The sequence below is a fragment of the Carcharodon carcharias genome, chromosome 4, assembly GCF_017639515.1.
Source record: "Carcharodon carcharias isolate sCarCar2 chromosome 4, sCarCar2.pri, whole genome shotgun sequence".
NCBI lineage: Eukaryota > Metazoa > Chordata > Chondrichthyes > Lamniformes > Lamnidae > Carcharodon > Carcharodon carcharias.
In genome coordinates this window covers 59,920,641-59,942,134 of record NC_054470.1, presented here as the reverse complement: position 1 = coordinate 59,942,134, position 21,494 = coordinate 59,920,641, and the positions used below count along the sequence as shown (strand labels likewise).

The window sequence follows — 21,494 nt, the reverse complement described above, 5'->3', positions numbered from 1 at the left end:
TTCCTTGTATGTAACTGTACTGGAATCATAGAATTGTTACAGAACAGAAGGAGGCAATTCAGCACATTGTCTCTGTGTCAGCTCTCTGCAACAGCAACTCCACCTTTTTAGCCCTGTAAGATCTTTGCTCTTCAGATAATTATTCAGTTCCCTTTTGAAAACCGCAATTGAATCTATTTCCACCACATACTCAAGCAGTGCATTCCACTTGTTGCATAAACTTTTTTCCTCATGTTGCTTCTGGTTCTTTTGTTAATCACCTTAGGGTTCTCAATCTTCTGCTAATGGGAACAATTTCTCCCCATTTATCTATCCAGATCCTTCATGTTTTAGAATACATCTAACAAATCTTCTCTTTCCCCCAAGGAGAACAGCCCTAGATTCACCAATCTATCCACATAACTGAAGTCTCTTATCCTTGGAACCATTACTTGATCGAAACATATAAGATTCTGAGGGGTCTCAACAGTGTTGATGTGGAGAGGACGTTTCCTCTTGTGGGAGAATCTAGTACTGGGGCCACTGTTTAAAATAAGGGGTCGCCATTTAGGACAGAGATGACGATAATTTTTTTCTCTCAGGATGTCATGAGTCTTTGGAACACTTCCTCAAAAGGCTGTGGAAGCAGAGTCTTTGAATATTTTTAAGGCAGAGCTAGATGGATTCTTGATAAGCAAGGGAGTGAAAGGTCATTCGGGGTAGGTCGGAGTGTGGATTGAGGTTACAATCAGATCAGTCACAATCTTATTGAATGGTGGAGCAGACCCGAGGGGCTGAATGACCTTCTCCTTTTCCTAATTCCTACGTTCGTATTCTCGTAAATCTTTTCTGCACCCTTTATATAACCTTCACATCCTTTCCTTTGAGGCTGAACCAGTGTTTTATGTATGTTCATAACTTTCTTGCTTTTGTGTTCTGTGCCCCCATTTATAAAACCCAGTATTCAATATAATTTATTAAATGCTTTTTCAACCTGCCCTGCCACCTTCAATGATTTATGCACATGTACACACCGGCCAATCTACTCCTGCATTTCCTTTAGAATTGTACCTTTCATTTTATGCCACCTCTCTTTCATCTGACCAAAGTGTGTTACTTCACACTTCTCTACATTAAATTTCATATGCCATGTGTCTGCTCATTCCACCAGCCTGTCCGTGTCCTCTTGAAGCCTATCACTATCCTCCTCCATTCACAATACTTCCAAGTTTTGCATCATCTTCAACTTTTGAAATTGTTTCCTGTACAGGCAGGTGTATGTTGTTAATATAAATGAAGAAAAGCAGTGGCCCCTCTATATACCATCCCACAATCAGAAGTAGGTAAAGTTTTCTGTAATTAATGTTTTTAAAGGCTTGAATTATAAATTGTTGCATAATGAAATTCTAGCTGTGCTAATGACTAATGATTCAAAATGCCACATGGCTCGAAATAAAATGTCTAGCAGCTCTAATATTTTTCACTTAAAAAACATAGCTTCACTTATGTTTGGGGTCTCAAATGATTAATACAGAGGAAAACAACGTAATAGTGGATTTAGAAATGATATGGCCAACACATTTTCAGAGATCTTCGTTACCTCAATTTGGTACTACACCCCTGTCAAAGACGTAGGCCTTTAGGAGCATAAATGAAAACAAAAAGTGCTGGGAAAACTCAGCATCTATGGAGAGAGAAACAGAGTTAACGTTTCGAGTTCAATGTGATTATTTTCGGATCTACGGTCCTTAGGAGTGTCTTATAGAGATAAGGCGAGGTAACAAGGCAGAGAGCTTTAGGAAGAGTATTTCAGAGCTTCAGGCTTTGGCAGTTGAAGGCTTGTAGGGCTGGAAGAAGCTAAGGAGATGATGAGGTCCTGGAGGGATTTGAAAACAAGGATGAGAATTTAAAAATTGAGGTGTTGTTTAACTTGCAGTCACAGTAGGTCAATGAGCATTGTACCAGACTGTTGGCAATCTTGGTGCCATATTTGACCCTGAGTTGAGCTTCCAACTTCATATCTGTGCCATCAGTACTGTGTACCTCCACAACATCGTCAGATTACTCCATTTGCTGCTGAAACCCTCGTCAGTGCTTTTGTTATCTCTAGGCTTGATTATTCTAACGTACTTCTGGCCAGCTTCCCATCTTCCATCTTCCGTAAACTTAACCTCACCAAATCTCTGGTGTCCGTAAGTTTACTTGCATCAGATTACATTCATCCATTATCCCTGTGCAAACTCACCTGTGTTGGCTCCTGGTTAAGGAAAGCCTTGATTTTCAAATTCTCAAACTTTTTTTTTCAAATACCTTTTCCTATCTCTGTTACTTCCTACAGTTCTATTACCCTCAGATATCAATATTGCTCCAATTCTGGCCTCTTAGATTCTCCCGATTTTAATCACCACCATCAGCAGTTCAGCATCTGAGGCCCTAAGCTCTGGAATACCCTCCCTATACCCTTCAATCTCTTTATCCTTCTTTCCTCCTTTTACGGCACTACTTAAAACCTAACTCTAAGAACAAGCTTTTGGCCATCTGTCTTTATATCCTCCAATGTGGCTCGGTATCAAACTTAATTTGATAACACTCTTATGAAGCACCTTGGAGCATTTCTAATGGGTGTCCCATTTAAGATGGGGGAATTTCTTCACCAAGGATTGAGAATCTTTGAAATTTTCTACCCCAGAGAACTGTGGAGGCTGAATCGTTGAATATATGTGCAAGGTTGAGATAAAACAGACTTTTGAACTATAGGGGAGTCGAAGGTTATGGGGAACAGGTAGGACAATGGAGTTGAAACCAAGATCAAATCAGCCATGATCTTATTGAATGGCAGAGGAGACTCGAGGAGTCATAGCTTACTTAGCTCCTATTTCTTATGTTTTTATTTACTATGGTGCTGTATAATGCTAATTGTTATTGAAAACAATTTAAAATTGTCTAGAGGAATATCACTTGAACAAATGAGAAGTTTTTGAAAAGTAACACCTGATGAGGTATTTGCCACCGTGGTTGTTTGCTAATCCAGCTCAATTGCTTTGATTGTTGTAGTAACTAGTAACAAGTCAGGCCTTCCAACAACATTCTCTTTGAAATGCAATATTGAGAGTTCATCATTCTATTTTATAGGCCTCATTTGAAAAATGAAGTAATAATTCGCAGCAACAATGTCAGAGGATTTGAAGAGGAGATTTGAATTCCAAAACTCAGTAATCCAGTCACAGGTATGATACTTCACCATTTTGAAACTTATATTTTTAAAATAAATTTAGATTCTTATGTAATCACTGCAGATTTAATATGCTTATTTTTGTATAGGCCGTGGGACACCTGGTTGCTGCTGTGTTAAAAGAAAAGGGGCCGTCATCTCTGATAAACTATTCTTCAGATCAGGTTTGTGTTCAATACTACAGTTAAGGTGGCTGAAGGCAATTTATCAACGTAACATTCAATTTTTTTTTAAACTCTTGAATTACAAATTGCAAAATTTCTCTTTGAGACCTGGTTGTTATTGCATTGTCTTTGGATGCTTTGGATTTAGGAAAATTAGTTTTGACCTTAAGTACTTGATAGTCTGTATAATGGTAATTGCTCTTTAAAGTCTCCAAATATGGTGCTAAATCTATTGAGGGCATAATGTGGAAACCCATGTAACTTTTGTTTTGAAATGTATGTGTTTTGTTTATGTTGACAGATCTTAATGGCATATTAGTGATTGAGGGGTTAAAAAAATTAATGAACGCAGAAATTGAAGATTATGCTGTGCAGCAGGAATTCTGTTTGAAATAAATGTAGTAGAATCTTCTTTGGAGTCTCTTCATTGTACCATTTCTCTTGTATGGCTGTGCTGAAGCAGATATGCTGTGCTTTGAACCTTTAAATCTCACCCCTTGCACAGTCAGTGTTGGCAGACAGTTTGCTTGGCATCCAGGCTTGGGTGAGCTGCAATTTCCTCCTGTTAAACTTTACTGAGACCAAAGCTTTCACCCTTGGCCCTGGACTTTGTTGACCTACATTGAGTCCTGGTACCCCCCCCAACTACCTCCAATTTAAAACTCTGGTCCTGATGTTTAAGCCCGGTCACTGCCCTACCCTTTCCATTCTCTGTAACCTTCTCTAGCCCTACAACCCACTTGGAATTCTCAATTGCTCCAAATCATCAGTAACTGTCCCCTGGCCCCCCACACCTCAGTTTACTTCTGTCTGTGACCATGCCGCCTATTGCCTAGGCCCCACACTCAAGAATTACCTCCACGACCCTCTGTTTTTTAAAATCCACTTCTTTGACTGAGGTTTTGGTTATCCTTCTGAACAGCTCATCTTTTGCTCAATGTTCATTTCTTTCTTTCTGAAAATGCATCTGTAAAGCATCTTAGTTAAGTGTTTTTCTATGTTAAAAGTGCAAGATAAATGCAATTTGTTGACCATTTGTTGTCTTGTGTTACAACCAAAGCCGATGTTATTCCCTGAGCAATCCAAATCCCAGAGTGAAACTTGTTTTACTGATCATAACTTTGTTTTGCATTTTGAAAACGAGGCAAGGTGCTACTGACCCCAGAAGCATAGAATCCCAGTAACACCTTTTAGAGTTTTAAAATTAAAAGATTTATTAACAAGAAGAAAAAAATTTAAGCACACAAGATTAAAGTTACACAGTTAAAACAGTCTTACAAAACTTCACCCCCCTGCCCCCTCCAAAAAAACACTTGGTCAGAATGCAGAAGTAAATGACTTGGCAACACCTTCCTTATAGATTTCAACCATAAAAATCCAGTAATATTACCTCAAGACAAAATCGCTGTGGTTTTAGTAAAGGTATACCTCACGACTCCTCAAACATTTCCACTCTGCTGTAGAAATCTAAGAAAGTTCGGAACACAAACTGCTATCTGAAACAAAGATTTTTCTGGTTTGACAGGATGGCTGTTTCAGATTTCACAACTTCTCCCAGCACAGAGCTGGTCTCTGGACATCTTCCCTCATGCAGCCACGACAATTCAGCTCAAAATTTTTCCTTAAATATTCTTTTCTCCTCTCATTTTAGATTCCAATGTCCTAAGCACCTTTTGGAATTCAACTTTTCCAATGTATAAAAATCTTTCATGTTTTCCTGGTGCCTCCACTTTTGCGTCAAATAAAATTTAATAATCCCTTCCCTTGTTTACTTATAAAACATTTGTAAGTTGTAAAGGTCCCTTGTCACTTCTAAACTCCCCTTTGAAATTTAACAGCTGAAAAGCCAAGTCCCTACTTATCTCATAATGCAAATTTTTAAAACCCAACCTATTCATTGGAAATCCAACTTCATCTTAGCCTCCTATTACGAATGCATGCATTTAGCACCTTTACCCTTTTTATCCATCAACTGTCACAGATGAGCTGTCTCTATGAAACACCCCCCCCCCCCCACCAGTTTAATTAATCATGGACAAACACACAGACACGTACCCTTCTTTATAGAGTTTCACCATATTTCCAAAAAAAATCCATCCTCACACCTCCCTCAATGAAAAAAATGAAACATTATAGTTCAAACAGTCTCTTTCATTTTCTCAACCTACTTTGTATTACTTACTAAACCTATCTAAACAAAAATACCATTACACTATGTTGTAGATGTGTCAACCGTGCAAATATGTATGTCTTTTGTTAGAATAAAATCCATTCACAATTTCCCAACATCCAAGTCCTGTTAAATTTGAGCTCTTGACAACACATCTGCAGCTCAATTCTTTTGTCCAGCCACATGTATAATTTTTAAATTGAACAGTAGCAATAACAAACTCCACTGGAACAGTCTGGGATTTTTATCTCAACTTTTCCAGAAACTTTAAAGGATTGTGGTCAACATATACAGCTGTCTCTGACGAGTTGTTTGCAACATAGGAAATAGGAGCAGAAGTAGACAATTAGACCTGCCGAGCCTGTTTCACCATTCAATATGATTGTAGCTGATCTGTTTGTATTACTAATTCCACATCCCCATTTACTTCCCTTAACCTTTGATTCCCTTGCCCAACAAGAATCTATCTACTTGGTCTTAAAGATATTCAATGACCCCACTTCCACCGCCTTATGAAGCAGAGAGTTCCAAAGTCACACAACCTTCTGAGAAAAAGTTTCTCCTCATCCCCTTTTCCGAAAAAGATGACCCCTAATTCTGGACTCACTGACAAGAGGAAACATAATTTCCACGTCCACCTTGTCAAGACCGTTCAGGATCTTATATACTTAAATCAAGTCACCCCTCACACTCTTCTAAACTCCAGTGGAAACAAGCCCAGTCTGTCTAACCTTTGCTCATAAGGCAACCCACTCATTCCAGGTATCAATCTTGTGAACCTCCTTTGAACTGCCACCAATGCATTAACATTCTTCGTTAAATAAAGAGACTAAAACTGCACACAGTATTCAAGATGTGGTCTCACCAATGTCCTGTAAAACTGAAGGATAACATATTTCTTTTATGTTCAATTCCTCTCATAATGAAGGAACAACATTCCATGAGCCACCTTAATTACTTGTACCTGAATACTAACTTTCTGTGACTCATGTGCAAGAACACCTAGATCCCTCTACACCTTGGAATTCTGCAGTCATTTCCGTTTAAGTAATATTCTGCTTTTTTAATCTTCCTGCCAAAGTGAACAACTGTATGTTTCCTCACATTGTACACCATCTGCCAGATTTTTGCCCATTCACTAAACCTATCTATATCTGTCTGTAACCACCTCATGTCCTCTTCACAGCATACTTTCCTACCTGTCTTTGTGCCATCTGGAAATTTAGCCACCATGCCTTCGCTGCCCTCATCTAAGTCATTGATATCAATTGTAAGAAGTTGATGCACCAGCACAGACCCCTGTGGGACTCCACTCGTCGCATCCTGCCTATCAGAAAAAGACCCATTTATGCATATTCTCTGTTTACTACCAGCCGCCAGCTTTCTATCCAGGCTACTATGTTACTGCCTACACTTTGAAGTATCGTAAAGGAGCAGCAAAAGAAATAGGAGCAGGATTAGGCCATTTGGCCCCTCAAGCCTGCCCCACCATTCCATAAGATCATGGTTGATCTGCCCCAGGCCTCAACTCCTCTTTCGTGCCAGCTCCTCATAGCCATCAACTCCCTGATTATTTCAAAAATCTGTCTACCTCCTTTTTAAATACTTTGTAATCTAGCCTAGAGAATTCCAGACAGTCACTACCCTCTGAGAGAAGAAATTCATTTGCGTCTTAGTTTTAAATGAGCGTCCCCTTCTTCTGTAACTATGTCTCCTGTTTCGAGATGTGGCAATTATTGAATGCATTCTGGAGACCCAAGTAAAGTACATCTAAAGTACATCTACATCCAATACAAGTTACTCCTTCACGAAACTGCAATAAATTGGTTAAACGTGATTTCCCTTTCACAGAACCAGGTTGAGTCTTCCCAATTACCAGCTAAAACCTCCTTAATGATTGATTCTAGCACCTTCCCCACGATAGACATCAGGCTAACTGGCCACAGTTCCCTGTTTTCTGCCTCCCTCCTTTCTTGAATTATTTTTCTTTTTTGGAAAATGAACATCAATGAATCTACGGCCTCATTAGCCAACTCTTTTAAGACCCGACAATGAAGTCCTTCTGGACTGGAGACTTGTCAGCTCACAGCTCCAACAATTTGCTCACCTAAGGCTTCCTTAGGATTGTAATTTCACTAAGTTCCCCTCTCCTTTCCACTTCTTCATTTATGGCTATTACTGGAATGTATTTTGTATCCTCTGTAGTGAAGACAGAAGCAAAATATTTGTTCATTTCATCTGCCATTTTCTTATTATCTACTATTAACTTCCCATTCTCACTCTCTAGAGGACCAACTCTCTACTTTTTCTTTTTAAATACCTGTAGAAACTCTTGCTATCCATTTTTACATTTCTAGCTAGCTTCCTCTCATACTCTAATTTCTTTTTCATGATTAATCTTTTAGTCCTTCTCTGCAGTTTATTACATTCTGACCAATCATCTGACCTGCCACTCATCTTTGCGCAGTTATATGCTTTTTCCTTTAAGTTTGCTTTCCTTACCTCTTTTGTTAACCAAGGATGGTGGTTCCTCCCCTTAGAATATTTCTTTATAGTAGGCATATAATTATTCTGAGTATTCTGAAACACCCTCTTAAAAGTTTGCCACTGCCCCTCTTTTGATCTATCCTCTAGCCGAGTATCCCAGTTCACTTCAGCTAGCTCAGTTCTCATGCCCGCATAGTTGTCCTTATTTAAGTTTAAAATGCTGGTCTTAGACCCACATTTTTCTCTTTCAAACTGGATGTAAAATTCAATCATGTTGTGGTTGCTGCTATTTAGGGCTGTCTTTATTCTGAGGCCATTAATCAATCCTGTTACATTACACAATCCCAAGTCTAATATAACCTGCTCTTTAGTTGGTTCCAGAACATGCTGCTCTAAGAAACTGTCTAGAAAATATTCTATGAACTCCTCATCCAGGCTACTACTGCCAATCTGATTTTTTCCAATTTATGTGTAGATTAAAATCACCCATGACCCTTTATCACAGGCACTCAATATTTCTTCTTGTATACTTTGACCTACATTATGGTTACTGTTACAGGGTGCCTGTAGACCATTCCCACAAGTGACTTCTTTCCCCTACTATTCCTCATCTCCACCCAAACCGATTCTACATCCTGATCTCCTGAACCAAGGTCTTCTCCAACTATTGCACAAGTGCCATCTTTGATCAACAGTGCTACCCCTCCATCTTTGATCTAGCTTCCTATTCTTCTTGAATGTCATATACCCCTCAATATTCAGGACTCAATCCTTCTTAACCTGCATCTGTAATGGCTATCAGATCATATTTATTTACTTCAATGTGCACTATCAATTCATTTACTTTATGAATGATCTGCATATTCAGATACAGAGCCTTTAGTTTTGCCTTTTTGTTATCTTTGTAACATGTAGTCATGACTGTTGGTGCATCCTTAGGTTTTTTTTTCTTTCTATTTCCCTTCCTGTCATTCTCTGACCCTCATTTCCCATATTACCATTTTGCTCTCCTGCTTTGACTCTACCCCAAGATTTGCAACATCTGCCCAAGCTTGAGAATCCCCCCTCCTGTTTAGTTTAAAGCCCTCTCTACCTCCCTAGTTAAGCAGCTCGTGAGAACACTGGTCCCGCATGGTTCAGCTGTTGACGGTCCCAATGGTAGGGCCCCCACTTTCCCCAGTACTGATGCCAGTACCTCACGAACTGGAACCCACTTCTCCCACATCAGTCTTTTGAGCCATGCATTCATCTTTCTGATCTTTATTTGCCCTATGCCAATTTGCAAGTGGCTCAGGTAATAATCCAGAGATTATCACCTTTGAGGTTCTGCTTCTCAGTTTGATGTCTCGCTCCTCAAACTGACTTTGCAGAACCTCTTTCCTTGTTCTGCCTATGTCATTGGTACACACTTGGACCACAACAACTGGATCATCCTCCTCCCACTGCAAGTTCCCCTCCAGCCCTGAGCAGATGTCATGAACCCTGGCACCAGGCTGGCAGCACAGCCATCTGGACTCTTGTCCTTTCCTGCAGAGAACAACGTCAGTATCCTTCAGTAATTGTATAATACAATTACATTCCTATTTGTTCCCCCTGCTTGAATGGCTTCCTGTGCCATGGCCAGCCTGCTCATCCACCTTGTAGACCTCGCTTTCATCCACAAGTTTCAAGGACCTCAGACCTGTTTGAGAATTGCAACGTCTGAGGCCCCTCCCCTCAGAATCATAGAATTTTAATGGCACAGAAGGAGGCCATTCATCCCATTGTGTCTGCACTGGCTCTCCAAATGAGCATTATGACTTAGTGCCATTGTCCTGCCTTTTCCCCATACCCCTGCACATTGTTTCTATTCAAATAATCATCTAATGTCCTCTTGAATGCCTCGATTGAACCTGCCTCCACCACACTTCCAGGCAGTGCATTCCAGACCCAAACCACTTGTGTGAAAAAGTTTTTTTCTCACGTCACACTTGTTTCTTTTGCAAATCACTTTAAATCTGTGCCCCTCATTCTTGATCCTTTTACGAGGGGGAATAGCTTCTCCCTATCTACTCCATCTCCCTTTCATGATTTTGAACATCTCTATCAAATCTCCACTTAGCCACCTTCTCTCCCAAGGAGAACAGTCCCAACCTCTCCAATCTATCTTCATAAGTGAAGTTTCTCATCCCTGGAACCATTCTTGTAAACCTCTCCTGCACTCTCTCCAATGTGTTCACAACCTTCCTATAATGTGGTGCCCTGAACTGTACACAATACTCCAGCTGAGGTCGAACGTGTGTGTTATATAAGTTCAGCATAACCTCCCTGCTCTTGTACTCTATACCCCTATTAATGAAGCCCGGGACACTATATGCTTTATTAGCTGCTCTCTCCACCTGTCCTGCTGCCTTCAATGACTTATGCACATATACACCTAGGCCTTTCTGCTCCTGCACCCCATTCAAAATTTCCCCCCTTATTTTATATTGTCTGTCCATGTTCTTCCTGCCAAAATGCATCACCTCACACTTGGCTGCATTGAACTTCATCTGCCACCTATCTTCCCACTCCACCAACTTGTCTATGTCCTCTTGAAGTTCCACACTGCCCTCTTCACAGTTTACAACACTTCCAAGCTTTGTATCATCTGCAAACTTTGGAAATTGTTCCCTGCACACCAAGACCTAGATCATTAACATATATCAGGAAAAGAAAGGGTCCCAATACCGACCCCTGGGGAACTCGACTCCAAACTTTCCTCCAGCCCAAAAAATATCCATTGATTAGTCTCTGCTTCCTCTTTTTCAGCCAATTTTGTATCCTTGTTGCTACTGTCCCTTTTATTCCATGAGCAATAACTTTTCTCACAAATATGTTGTGTGGCACTGAATCAAATGTCTTTTGAAAGTCCATATAGACCACATTAACAGCATTACCCTTATTGACCTTTGCTGTTACCTCTTCAAAAAAATCCAAGTTAGTTATACACGATTTCCTCTTTAGAAATTCATGCTGGCTCTTCCTTATCAACCCATGTTTTTCCATGTGACTACTAATTCTATCCTGAGTAATTGTTTCTAGAATCTTGCCCACCACTGAAGTTAAAATGACTAGTCTGTAATTGCTGGGCTTATCCTTACAACCTTTTTTGAACAAGGGAGTAATGTTTGCAATTCTCCAGTCCCCTGGCACCACCCCTGAGTCTAGGGAAGACTGAAAGATTATGGTCAGTGCCCCTGCAATTCCTACTCTCACTTCCTTCAGTATCATTGGATGCATCTCATCCGGTCCCGGTGCCTTGTCAACTTTAAGTACCAACAGTCCATTCAACACTCCCTCCTTATCAATTTTCAACTCTTCTAGTGATAGCGTTTCCTTGTCTGTCATGGCCTGAGCGGCATCTACCTCCTTGGTAAAGACGGATGCAAAGTATTCATTTAACACCTCACACATGGACAAAGGGACCATGGCTAAATTCCCTTTTAGGTCCCTAATCTGCCCTACTCCTCCTTTTACCACCCTTTTACTATTTATATGCCTATAGAAGACTTTGGGATTCCCCTTTATGCTAGCTGCCAGTCTTTTCTCATAATCCCTCTTCACTTCTCTTATTTGCTTTTTTACCTCCCCTCTGAACCTTCTGTATTCCTCTTGGTTTTCAATTGTATTTTCTACCTGACACTTGTCATAAGCACACTTTTTTTAACTCTTAATTTCCATCTCCTTTTACATCCAGGGAGCTCTGGATTTGTTTGCCCTACCTTTCCCTTTCAATGGAATAGACTTGACAGTGCTCAGAGCAATTCTTTTTTGAAGGTAGCCCATTGTCCAGCTATAGTTTTTCCCACCAATCTTTCATTCCAGTCTATCTGGCCCAGCTCCATTCTTGCCCCATCGAAGTTGGCTCTTGTCCAGTTAATTATTCTTATTCTGGATTGCCTATCGTCCTTTTCTATCATCATCCTAAAATGTACAACATAATGATCACTGTCTCCTAAGTGTTTCCCCACTGACACTTGATCTACTTGGCCCACTTCATTTCCAAAAACCAGGTCCAACAGTGCATCTGTTCTTGTTAGATTGGACGCATATTGCTGTGGAAAATTTTCCTGAACACAATATAGGAACTCTTGCCCTTTTCCGCTCTTTACAGTACACTACCTCTGTCCCAATCTACATTTGGGTAATTAAAATCCCCCATTATTACTACTCTATGCTTGCATAGACTCATAATTCACAGGCGTTTACAGCACAGAAGGAGGCCATTCATGCCGGTCAACAAAGATCTGACTACACTAATCCCATTTTCCAGCGCTTAGCCTACAGCCTTGGAGGCTATGGCAATGCAAGTGAATATCTAAATACTTCTTAAATGTTACGAGAGCTTCTGACTCAACAACCCTTTCAGGCAATGAGTTCCAGGCTCCCACCACGCTCTGGGTGAAAACATTTCTCCTCAATTCCCCTCTTAGCCTCCTACCTCTTACCTTAAATCTATCGCCCCTGGTTAATTACCCCTCCACTAATGGAAAAGGTGCCTTCCTATTCACCCTTTCTATGCCTCTCAGAACTTTATCCATCTCTATCAGGTCCCCTCTCAACCTTCATTGCTCCAAGGAAAACAAATCTAATCTTTCCTCATAGTTCAGTCTCTCCAGCCCAGGCAGCATCCTGGTAAATCTCTGCACACGCTCCAGTGCAATCACATCCTTCCTATAATGTGGTGACCAGAACTGCACGCAGTACTCCAGTTGTGGCCCAACCAGCATTTTATACAATTCCAGCATAACCTCCCTGCTCTTGAATTCTATGCCTCAGCTAATAAAGGCAAGTATCCCATATGCCTTCTTAACCACCTTATCCACAGATCCCTGACGGTAGCAGGGCAGGTAGATATGCACACCAAGGTCCCTCTGATCTTCAATACTTTCCAGGGTCTGACCATTCATAGTGTAATTCCTTGCCTTGTTAGCCCTCCCCAAGTGCATTACCTCACACTTTTCCAGGTTGAATTATATTTGCCACTGCTCTGCCCACCTGACCGGTCCATTGATATCATCCTCCTGCAGCTTACGGCTATGCTCCTCACTATTTACCACCCTACCAATTTTTGTGTCATCTGTGTACTTCTTGATTTTACCCTCTACGTATTAAGTCCAAATTATTTATGTACACCACAAACAGCAAAGGCCCCCAGCACCAAGCCCTGTGGAACCTCACTGGAAACAGACTTCCAGTCACAGAAACATCCCTCTACCATCACCTTCTGCTTCCTGCCTCTCAGCCAATTTTGGATCCAACATGCCACTTTTCCTTGGATCCCATGGGCTCATACTTTCTTGACCAGTCTGCCATGAGGGACCTTATCAAAAGCCTTGCTAAAGTCCTTGTAAACCACGTCAAATACATTTCCCCCATCAACACTCCTGGCTACCTCCACAAAAAAATTTGATCAAAGTTGTCAAACATGACCTTCACTTAACAAATCCATGCTGACTGTCTCTGATTAATCCGTGTCTCTCCAAGTGCAGATACATTCTTTCTAGTAACTTCACCACCACCGAGGTTAGACTGAATGGCATGTAATTTCCTGGTCTATCCCTTCCTCCCTTTTTTTAATAATGGAACAATGTTAGCGGTCCTCTGGTACCTCACTTTTGGCCAGAGAGAATTTGAAAATTGTTGCCAGGGCCTTTGATAACTCTTCATTTGCCTTCCTCAACAGCCTGGGTTGTATCTCATTTGGGCCTGCAGACTTATGCACTTTTAAGGCTTGCATCTCTGCAATTTCCCTGCAGATTTGTTCTTCTATGTCTTTCTCAGTAGCTGGTGGTCTATAGACTACATCGAGCTTTGTAATTGAACCCTTTTTGTTCCTTAGCCTCTAGCCAAATTGATTCTGTCCTTGAACCTTTTGGGACATCCTCTTTCTCCAGCACTGTATAAAACTTAGCTGAATAACTGTACAATGTGGCTTACAGTTTGTAGGTACGGTGGGATTTATATGATGTAGTCTGCTGCAATCTTTATTGATTGAAAAGGCTGGGATAGACACACTATGATCTGAGAGCCTGATTGACTCCAATTCAGAACCTTTGTCTGAAATGCAATTGGGAACAGTGCCAGGGCAGTGCCATGAAGGTAGGCAGTGCCATTCAGAAAGGCAACAGTGGACTAAATTAATTTGTTGCACTGAGCTGATGGACAGCAATTTAGCAGCCTTGTTATATAGGCAGATGTGGCAGCCATTTTGTACCAGCACTACTTGACAAACCTATTTAATCATTGCATGTTGTGTTAATCTATGGAAAGATTGTTGATGAGCCAGTGTAGAAGGAGAGACCATTGAAGAAATGGGCAAGAATTATGGCATGATAACTAATGACATCATGATGTCTTGGATAAATGTTGTTAAGGTCAGCTCAGAAGTATGAGGGGTGATCTCATAGAAACCTATAAAATTCTAACAGGACTAGACAGGGTAGATGCAGGAAGGATGTTCCCAATGGTGGGGGAGTCCAGAACCAGGAGGTCACAGTCTTTAGGATATGGGGTAGACCATTTAGGACTGAGATGAGGAGAAATTTCTTCACCCAGAGGGTGGTGAGCCTGTGGAATTCGTTACCACAGAAAGTAGTTGAGACCAAAACATTGTATGCTTTCAAGAAGGAGTTAGATATAGCTCTTGGGGCGAAAGGGTATGGGGAGAAAGCGGGAGTAGGCTATTGAGTTGGATGATCAGCCATGATCATAATGAATGGCGGAGCAGGCTCAAAGGGCCGAATGGCCTACTCCTGTTCCTAGTTTCTATGTAGACTAGGAAAATTCCCAGCTTCACTGCAATGCTCTCCTTAACCAGTACTGCCACCCCTCCTTTCCTTCCTTTCCTATCTCTTCTGAACACCCTGGAATATTTAATACCCAATTCTGCCCTTGAGCCAGATCTCTGTTATAAGCCACATCATATTTCCACATGGCAACCTGTGCCTGTAACTCCTGAATCTTATTTACTGTACTCAGTGTATTCACATACATGCATAGTAACCCGGATTTACATTTTGTTACTTCTCCCTCACCTCGTAACTTACTTACACTAGTGCTATCTGTCCCCCCCAGTATTTTGTGTACCCTGATGTTCCTCTCTAATATTTTCTCTTGGTTCCCATACCCCTGCTGAAGTTTAAAGATTTCCCAACAGCACTAGCCAACGCCCCTCAAGAAACTCAGTCCCGGCTCTGTTCAGCTGCAACCTTTCAGGCTTTTACAGGTGCCATCTTCCCCAGAGCCAGTCCCAGCAATCTAAAGCCCTCCCTCCTGCACCATCTTTCCAGCCAGGCATTCATTTGCCTTATCCTCCTATTTCTGTACCACTGGCACCTGGCACTGGGAGTATTCCGGAGATGACTACATTTGATATCCTGTTTGCTAATTTTCTACCTAGCTCTCAAAATTCTGATTGCATCACGCCATACCCCCTTCCTACCTAAGTCATTGGTCCCAATATGAACCATGACCTCTAAATAGCCACCCTCCCCCAGAAGAATGTCCTGTAGTCGCTCTGTGACATCCTTGACGCTGGCACCTGGGAGGCAACATAGCATCCTAGTGTCACGTCTACGGCCACAGAAATGCCTGTTTGTTCCCCTAACTAATGAATCCACTATCACTATTGCTCGCTCTTTCTTCTTCCTCTTCTCCTGTACAGCCGAGCCGCTTGTGGTGCCACAAACTTGGCACTGACTGCACTCCTCTGAAGAACCAGCATCCTCGCTAGCTTCCAAAATGGAAAACTGATTTGTGAGTGTGACCCCAGGGGACTCCTGCACTACCTGCCTACTTCTCTTGGATTGCCTGGTGGTCACCCATTCCCTCTCTGTCTCCAGGCCCTTAAGCTGCAGTGTGACCACTTCTCTTAACTTGCTATCCATGTAGTTCTCAGCCTCACGGATGCGCCACAGTGACTCCAGCTGCCGCTCTAGCTCTGAAACCCGGAGCTCAAGTTTCTGCAACCGGCAGCACTTCTGGCACATGTTAGCATCTAGGACATCGGTAACGTCCATGACTTCGGACATATCACAGGACACGCATTCTATTGGACTAAGCTGCCCTGCCATGTCTTAACTCTACTTCTCTTACATTTAACTTTATTCTACTTTGGATTATTTGTATTACTTTATCATATTGGCCTTAAATTTCCCTTATTCTTTGTGCTTCTCAGTTAAATCCAAGTATAGCTACTAGTTTAAAAATATTACGCCTTGTTAAATTTACTCACCAGGTCCTGCTTATCAAGGCTGCCGCTCTTCTTTCTGACGAAAGTTAGAAAAGGAAAGGAGCACCTCCTCCCTCCTCACTGAACTCCCTCAGTCACCTCTGCTCTCGAACTCTCGCCAATTCTCATGCTGTTTTTATTGCTCCTCTGCTCTCCTGTAGATGCTGCTAACTGCCTGTCTCAGGGTCCTCCTCTCGCACACTCCTGTCTGCTTGGCCCCTGTACCTGCCTCAGTCATGGTCACTTCCTCCTGGCCCTCACTTCTAATCAAAAGAGACGAGCCTATTTTATGAGGTGTTACTGTCTTCTGGAACAAAGTGTCCAGGTATTTCTCCCCCTCCGTTAGGTTGCGCAGTTTGGCTTCAAGATCAATAATCCTGATCCAGAATTTCTCTAGCTGTTTTACACTTCTTGCAGATGTTTGTCCTGGATCGCCTTGGCGACCAATATTGCTCATATTCCACAGCTGCAACATAACATCTGTCCTGCTATTGTTCTGTATGTTATTTAATTTAGAATAATTCCTATATATACTGCAATTTACTGTGTTTACTAATTGCTAGTACCACCCACAAATAAAACTAAAGGTTTTACGATTCTTAATTGCATTGGTATGTGTTTTGGGTATTGTTTTCATTATTTGATTTAACACTTAATTTAACTATATTATTTTATATTCATTTTGATTTTATTTTAGCTTTAGTTTTTACTTATAGACCTACCTTAACCCTTTTGTCCTAAGCTGGCGATTAATGCACTGCCCCTTAGACCAAGTACTGAGCGGCCAATTAACTTACTATTTTCCTGTGATGTCACAATTGGTTTTTTCAGCTCAGTTTCTTCAGCAGCTGAGATGCTGCTCCCAACTTGTGACTGCCTCTGTTCAGCTCCCAGGCAGGAAAGGCCGTGGTCCAATCCTCGGGCTCTATTTATGCCGCTCTCAACTTGTGACTGCCTCTGTTCAGCTCCCAGGCATGAAAGGCCATGGTCCAATCCTCAGGCTCTATTTATGCTGCTCCCAACTGCGTCTGTTCAGCTACCAGGCAGGAAAGGCCATGGTCTGATCCTCGGCCTCTATTTATGCCGCTTCCAACTGCCTCTGTTCCGCTCCCAGGCAGGAAAGGCCATAATCCGATCCTCGGGCTCCATTTATGCCGCTCTTAACTCCCAACTGTCTCTATTCAGCTCCCAGGCAGAAAGCATTTTAAATGATGCAAAGCTAAAACAAAACTTAGTCTCTTTTTCTGTCGCTGAACATTTCTTCTGATGCGCATTGAACTTCTTTGAGAAATACCCTACTGGCTTCTCAAGTCCCCAGTTCATCATCATGTTGTAGCACAGCACCAACACCCACATCATTGGCGTCAACAGCCATTTTAAGCTGCTTGGTATAATCAGGTGCTGCCAGGACAGGTGTAGTCATTAGGACCGCTTTTAAGCTGTCAAGCGTAGTCTGACACTCCTGTGTCCATTGGAATCTCCTGTTCTTCTCCAATAACCCAGTCAGTGGAGCAACTACTCTGTTGAAATTTGGCACAAATTTCCTATAAAATCCACTCATGCCCAGAAATCTCGCAACTTCCCATTTTGTTGTAGGCACTGGGAACTCTACAATAGCTTTTACTTTCGCATCTCGTAAGGCCACTCGCCCATGTCCAACAGTGTAGCCTAAATATGTAACCTCTGCTTTTGCAAATTCACTTTTAGCCAAATTTATCACCAAATTGGCTTCCAGCTGTCGGTCAAACAGCTCCTTTAAATGTCCTGGATATTCCTCTCAGGTTTGACTGAACACCACAAGTCATCAATATAGACAGCACAATTAATTAGTCCTTCAATCATTTTGTTTGTTAGTCTCTGAAATGTTGCTGGTGCATTTTTTGTGCCAAAGGGGATTTATATAGACCATTCAAAGTTAGTAAAGCTGATATCTCTTTTGCCCTTTCCATTAAGGATACTTGCTAGTATCCTCGCAGAAAGTCAGTTTTTATGATAAACACTGACTGACCCAGTCTCTCGATTTGATCCTCCAATTGTGGAATAGGATATGAATCTGCCTTTGTTACTGCATTTACTTTGTGGTAATCAATACATAATCTTTGTGATCCATCTAGTTTGGCACTATTACAATGGTTGAACTCCAATTACTGTGACTGAGCTCTATGATGTCGTTTTCACGCATAAATTCAATTTCTTTCTGCACTTGACTTAATAGTCTTTCCTGCTGTCCCTGGAACACGTGGATGTAGTTCCCCTTCACATATAAAGTCTTTAAACACCTCTGTAATTTGCTCTTCAGAACTTTCTTGTGCAGGTTGTGAATACTTTCCCATGACTCTGGCTAATACTGACTTTTTTCCTTTTTTACCTGTACAAAGGCTACTGGTCTACATTGCCTTTGGGTCTCAGAGCCCACAGCACTTTTACTTACAGAACTCTGCATGATAGGGACTCAAAAATCGTTCTCCCATTTAACTTCCAGCAATTTGACCTTGTATGTTACAATGGTAACATACTACTTTTCTTCCTTCATCTCTGCCTTCTACCTTTCTATCTTTAATACACTGGCATCCTTCAACTTGCTTCTTGTTGCTAACACTTTTACCATCATTAAGTTTTCTATACTTCCAATTTCCTTGCTGAGCCCTGTATGATCTTTTTTCTACACTCAACTGTTTGTGTGAAATATCACAAGTATCGGCTAAAACAGCAGCTTCCCTGATCTTTTTTACTTTGTCTTTCAGCTAAATATGTCTTGATAGTTACTGGAATACTATTTCTAAATTCTTTCATAATCATCATTTCTCTGCATTTTCAAAAGTCTTGACTAACTTCAATGCCTTAAACCATTGATCCCAGAGAATTTCCGTTTCTCTTGCAAACTCTACAAATGTTTGATTAGGTCTCTTTCTTACAGTCCTAAACGTCAACTGATGAGCTTCGTGGACAAGCTGATAAGCATTTAGTATTAAAAACAAAAAAACTGCGGATGCTGGAAATCCAAAACAAAAACAGAATTACCTGGAAAAACTCAGCAGGTCTGGCAGCATCGGCGGAGAAGAAAAGAGTTGACGTTTCGAGTCCTCATGACCCTTCGACAGAACTTGAGTTCGAGTCCAAGAAAGAGTTGAAATACACTCCATCACTCCATTCTCTCAGGTCCAACCCTGACATTGTCATCAAACCCGCTGACAAGAGTGGTGCTGTTGTTGTCTGGCGCACTGACCTCTACCTTGTGGAGGCTGAGCGTCAACTCGCAGACACTTCCTCCTACCTCTCCCTGGACCATGACCCCACCACTGAACATCAAGCCATTGTTTCCAGGACTGTCACTGACCTCATCTCCTCTGGGGATCTCCCTCTCACAGCTTCCAACCTGATAGTTGCCTAACCTCGGACGGCCCGCTTCTATCTCCTACCCAAAATCCACAAACAGAACTGCCCCGGTAGACCGATCGTCTCAGCTTGCTCCTGCCCCACAGAACTCATTTCTCGTTATCTTGACTCCCTTCTCTCTCCCCTTGTCCAGTCCCTTCCCACCTACGTCCGTGATTCCTCTGACACCTTACGTCACATCAAAAATTTCCAGTTCCCTGGCCCCAACCGCTTCCTCTTCACCATGGACGTCCAATCCCTCTACACCTCCATCCCCCACCAGGATGGTCTGAGGGCCCTTAGCTTCTTCCTTGAACAGAGGCCCGAACAATCCCCATCCACCACTACTCTCCTCTGTCTGGCTGAACTTGTTCTCATGCTGAACAATTTCTCCTTCAACTCCTCTCACTTCCTCCAAATAAAACGTGTGGCTATGGGTACCTGCATGGGCCCCAGCTATGCCTGTCTCTTTATGGGGTATGTGGAACATTCATTGTTCCAGTCCTACTCCAGCCCCCTTCCACAACTCTTTCTCCGGTACATCGATGATTACTTCGGTGCCGCTTCATGCTCTCGTCGGGACTTGGAAAAATTTATTAATTTTGCTTCCAATCTCCACCCCTCCATCATTTTCACGTGGTCCATCTCTGACACTTCCCTTTCCTTCCTTGACCTCTCTGTCTCAATCTCTGGTGATAGACTGTCCACCAATATCCATTACAAACCCACCGACACCCACAGCTATCTCGACTACAGCTCCTCACACCCCGCTTCCTGTAAGGACTCCATCCCATTCTCTCAGTTCCTTCGCCTCCGTCGCATCTATTCCGATGATGCTATCTTCAAAAACAGTTCCTCTGACATGTCCTCCTTCTTCCTTAACTGAGGTTTTCCACCCACGGTCATTGACAGGGCCCTCAACCATGTCCGGCCCATCTCCCGCGCATCCGCCCTCACGCCTTCTCCTCCCTCCCAGAAACATGATAGGGTCCTCCTTGTCCTCACTTATCACCCCACCAGCCTCCGCATTCAAAGGATCATCCTCCGCCATTTCCGCCAACTCCAGCATGATGCCACCACCAAACACATCTTCCCTTCACCCCCCCTATCGGCATTCCGTAGGGATCGCTCCCTCCGGGACACCCTGGTCCACTCCTCCATCACCCCCTACTCCTCAACCCCCTCCTATGGCACAACCCCATGCCCACGCAAAAGATGCAACACCTGCCCCTTCACTTCCTCTCTCCTCACCGTCCAAGGACCCAAACACTCCTTTCAAGTGAAGCAGCATTTCACTTGCATTTCCCCCAACTTAGTCTACTGCATTCGTTGCTCCCAATGTGGTCTCCTCTACATTGGAGAGACCAAATGTAAACTGGGTGACCGCTTTGCAGAACACCTGCGGTCTGTCCGCAAGAATGACCCAAACCTCCCTGTCGCTTGCCATTTTAACACTCCACCCTGCTCTCTTGCCCACATGTCTGTCCTTGGCTTGCTGCATTGTTCCAGTGAAGCCCAACGCAAACTGGAGGAACAACACCTCGTCTTCCGACTAGGCACTTTACAGCCTTCCGGACTGAATATTGAATTCAACAACTTTAGGTCTTGAGCTCCCTCCCCCATCCCCACCCCCTTTCTGTTTCCCCCTTCCTTTTTTTTTCTCCAATAAATTATATAGATTTTCCTTTTCCCACCTATTTCCATTATTTTTTTTAAAAAAATTTTTAAAATCTTTTATGCTCTCCCCACCCCCACTAGAGCTATACCTTGAGTGCCCTGCCATCCATTCTTAATTAGCACATTCGTTTAGATAATATCACCAACTTTAACACC

General features: G+C 42.3%; 1 protein-coding gene across 6 annotated transcripts in view; it reads left to right on the top strand.

Moving 5' to 3' along the window:
- Positions 1–21,494, top strand: part of focad (focadhesin) — a 246,608-nt gene that overhangs the window by 27,459 nt on the left and 197,655 nt on the right. For all 6 annotated transcript variants that reach the window (XM_041186298.1, XM_041186297.1, XM_041186293.1 and 3 more), the window contains exons 2-3: positions 3,112–3,206; positions 3,301–3,375. In XM_041186298.1, the coding sequence (XP_041042232.1) occupies positions 3,150–3,206; positions 3,301–3,375 (132 nt within the window). In that variant the 5' untranslated portion in view covers positions 3,112–3,149. The remainder of the gene's footprint in view (positions 1–3,111; positions 3,207–3,300; positions 3,376–21,494) is intronic.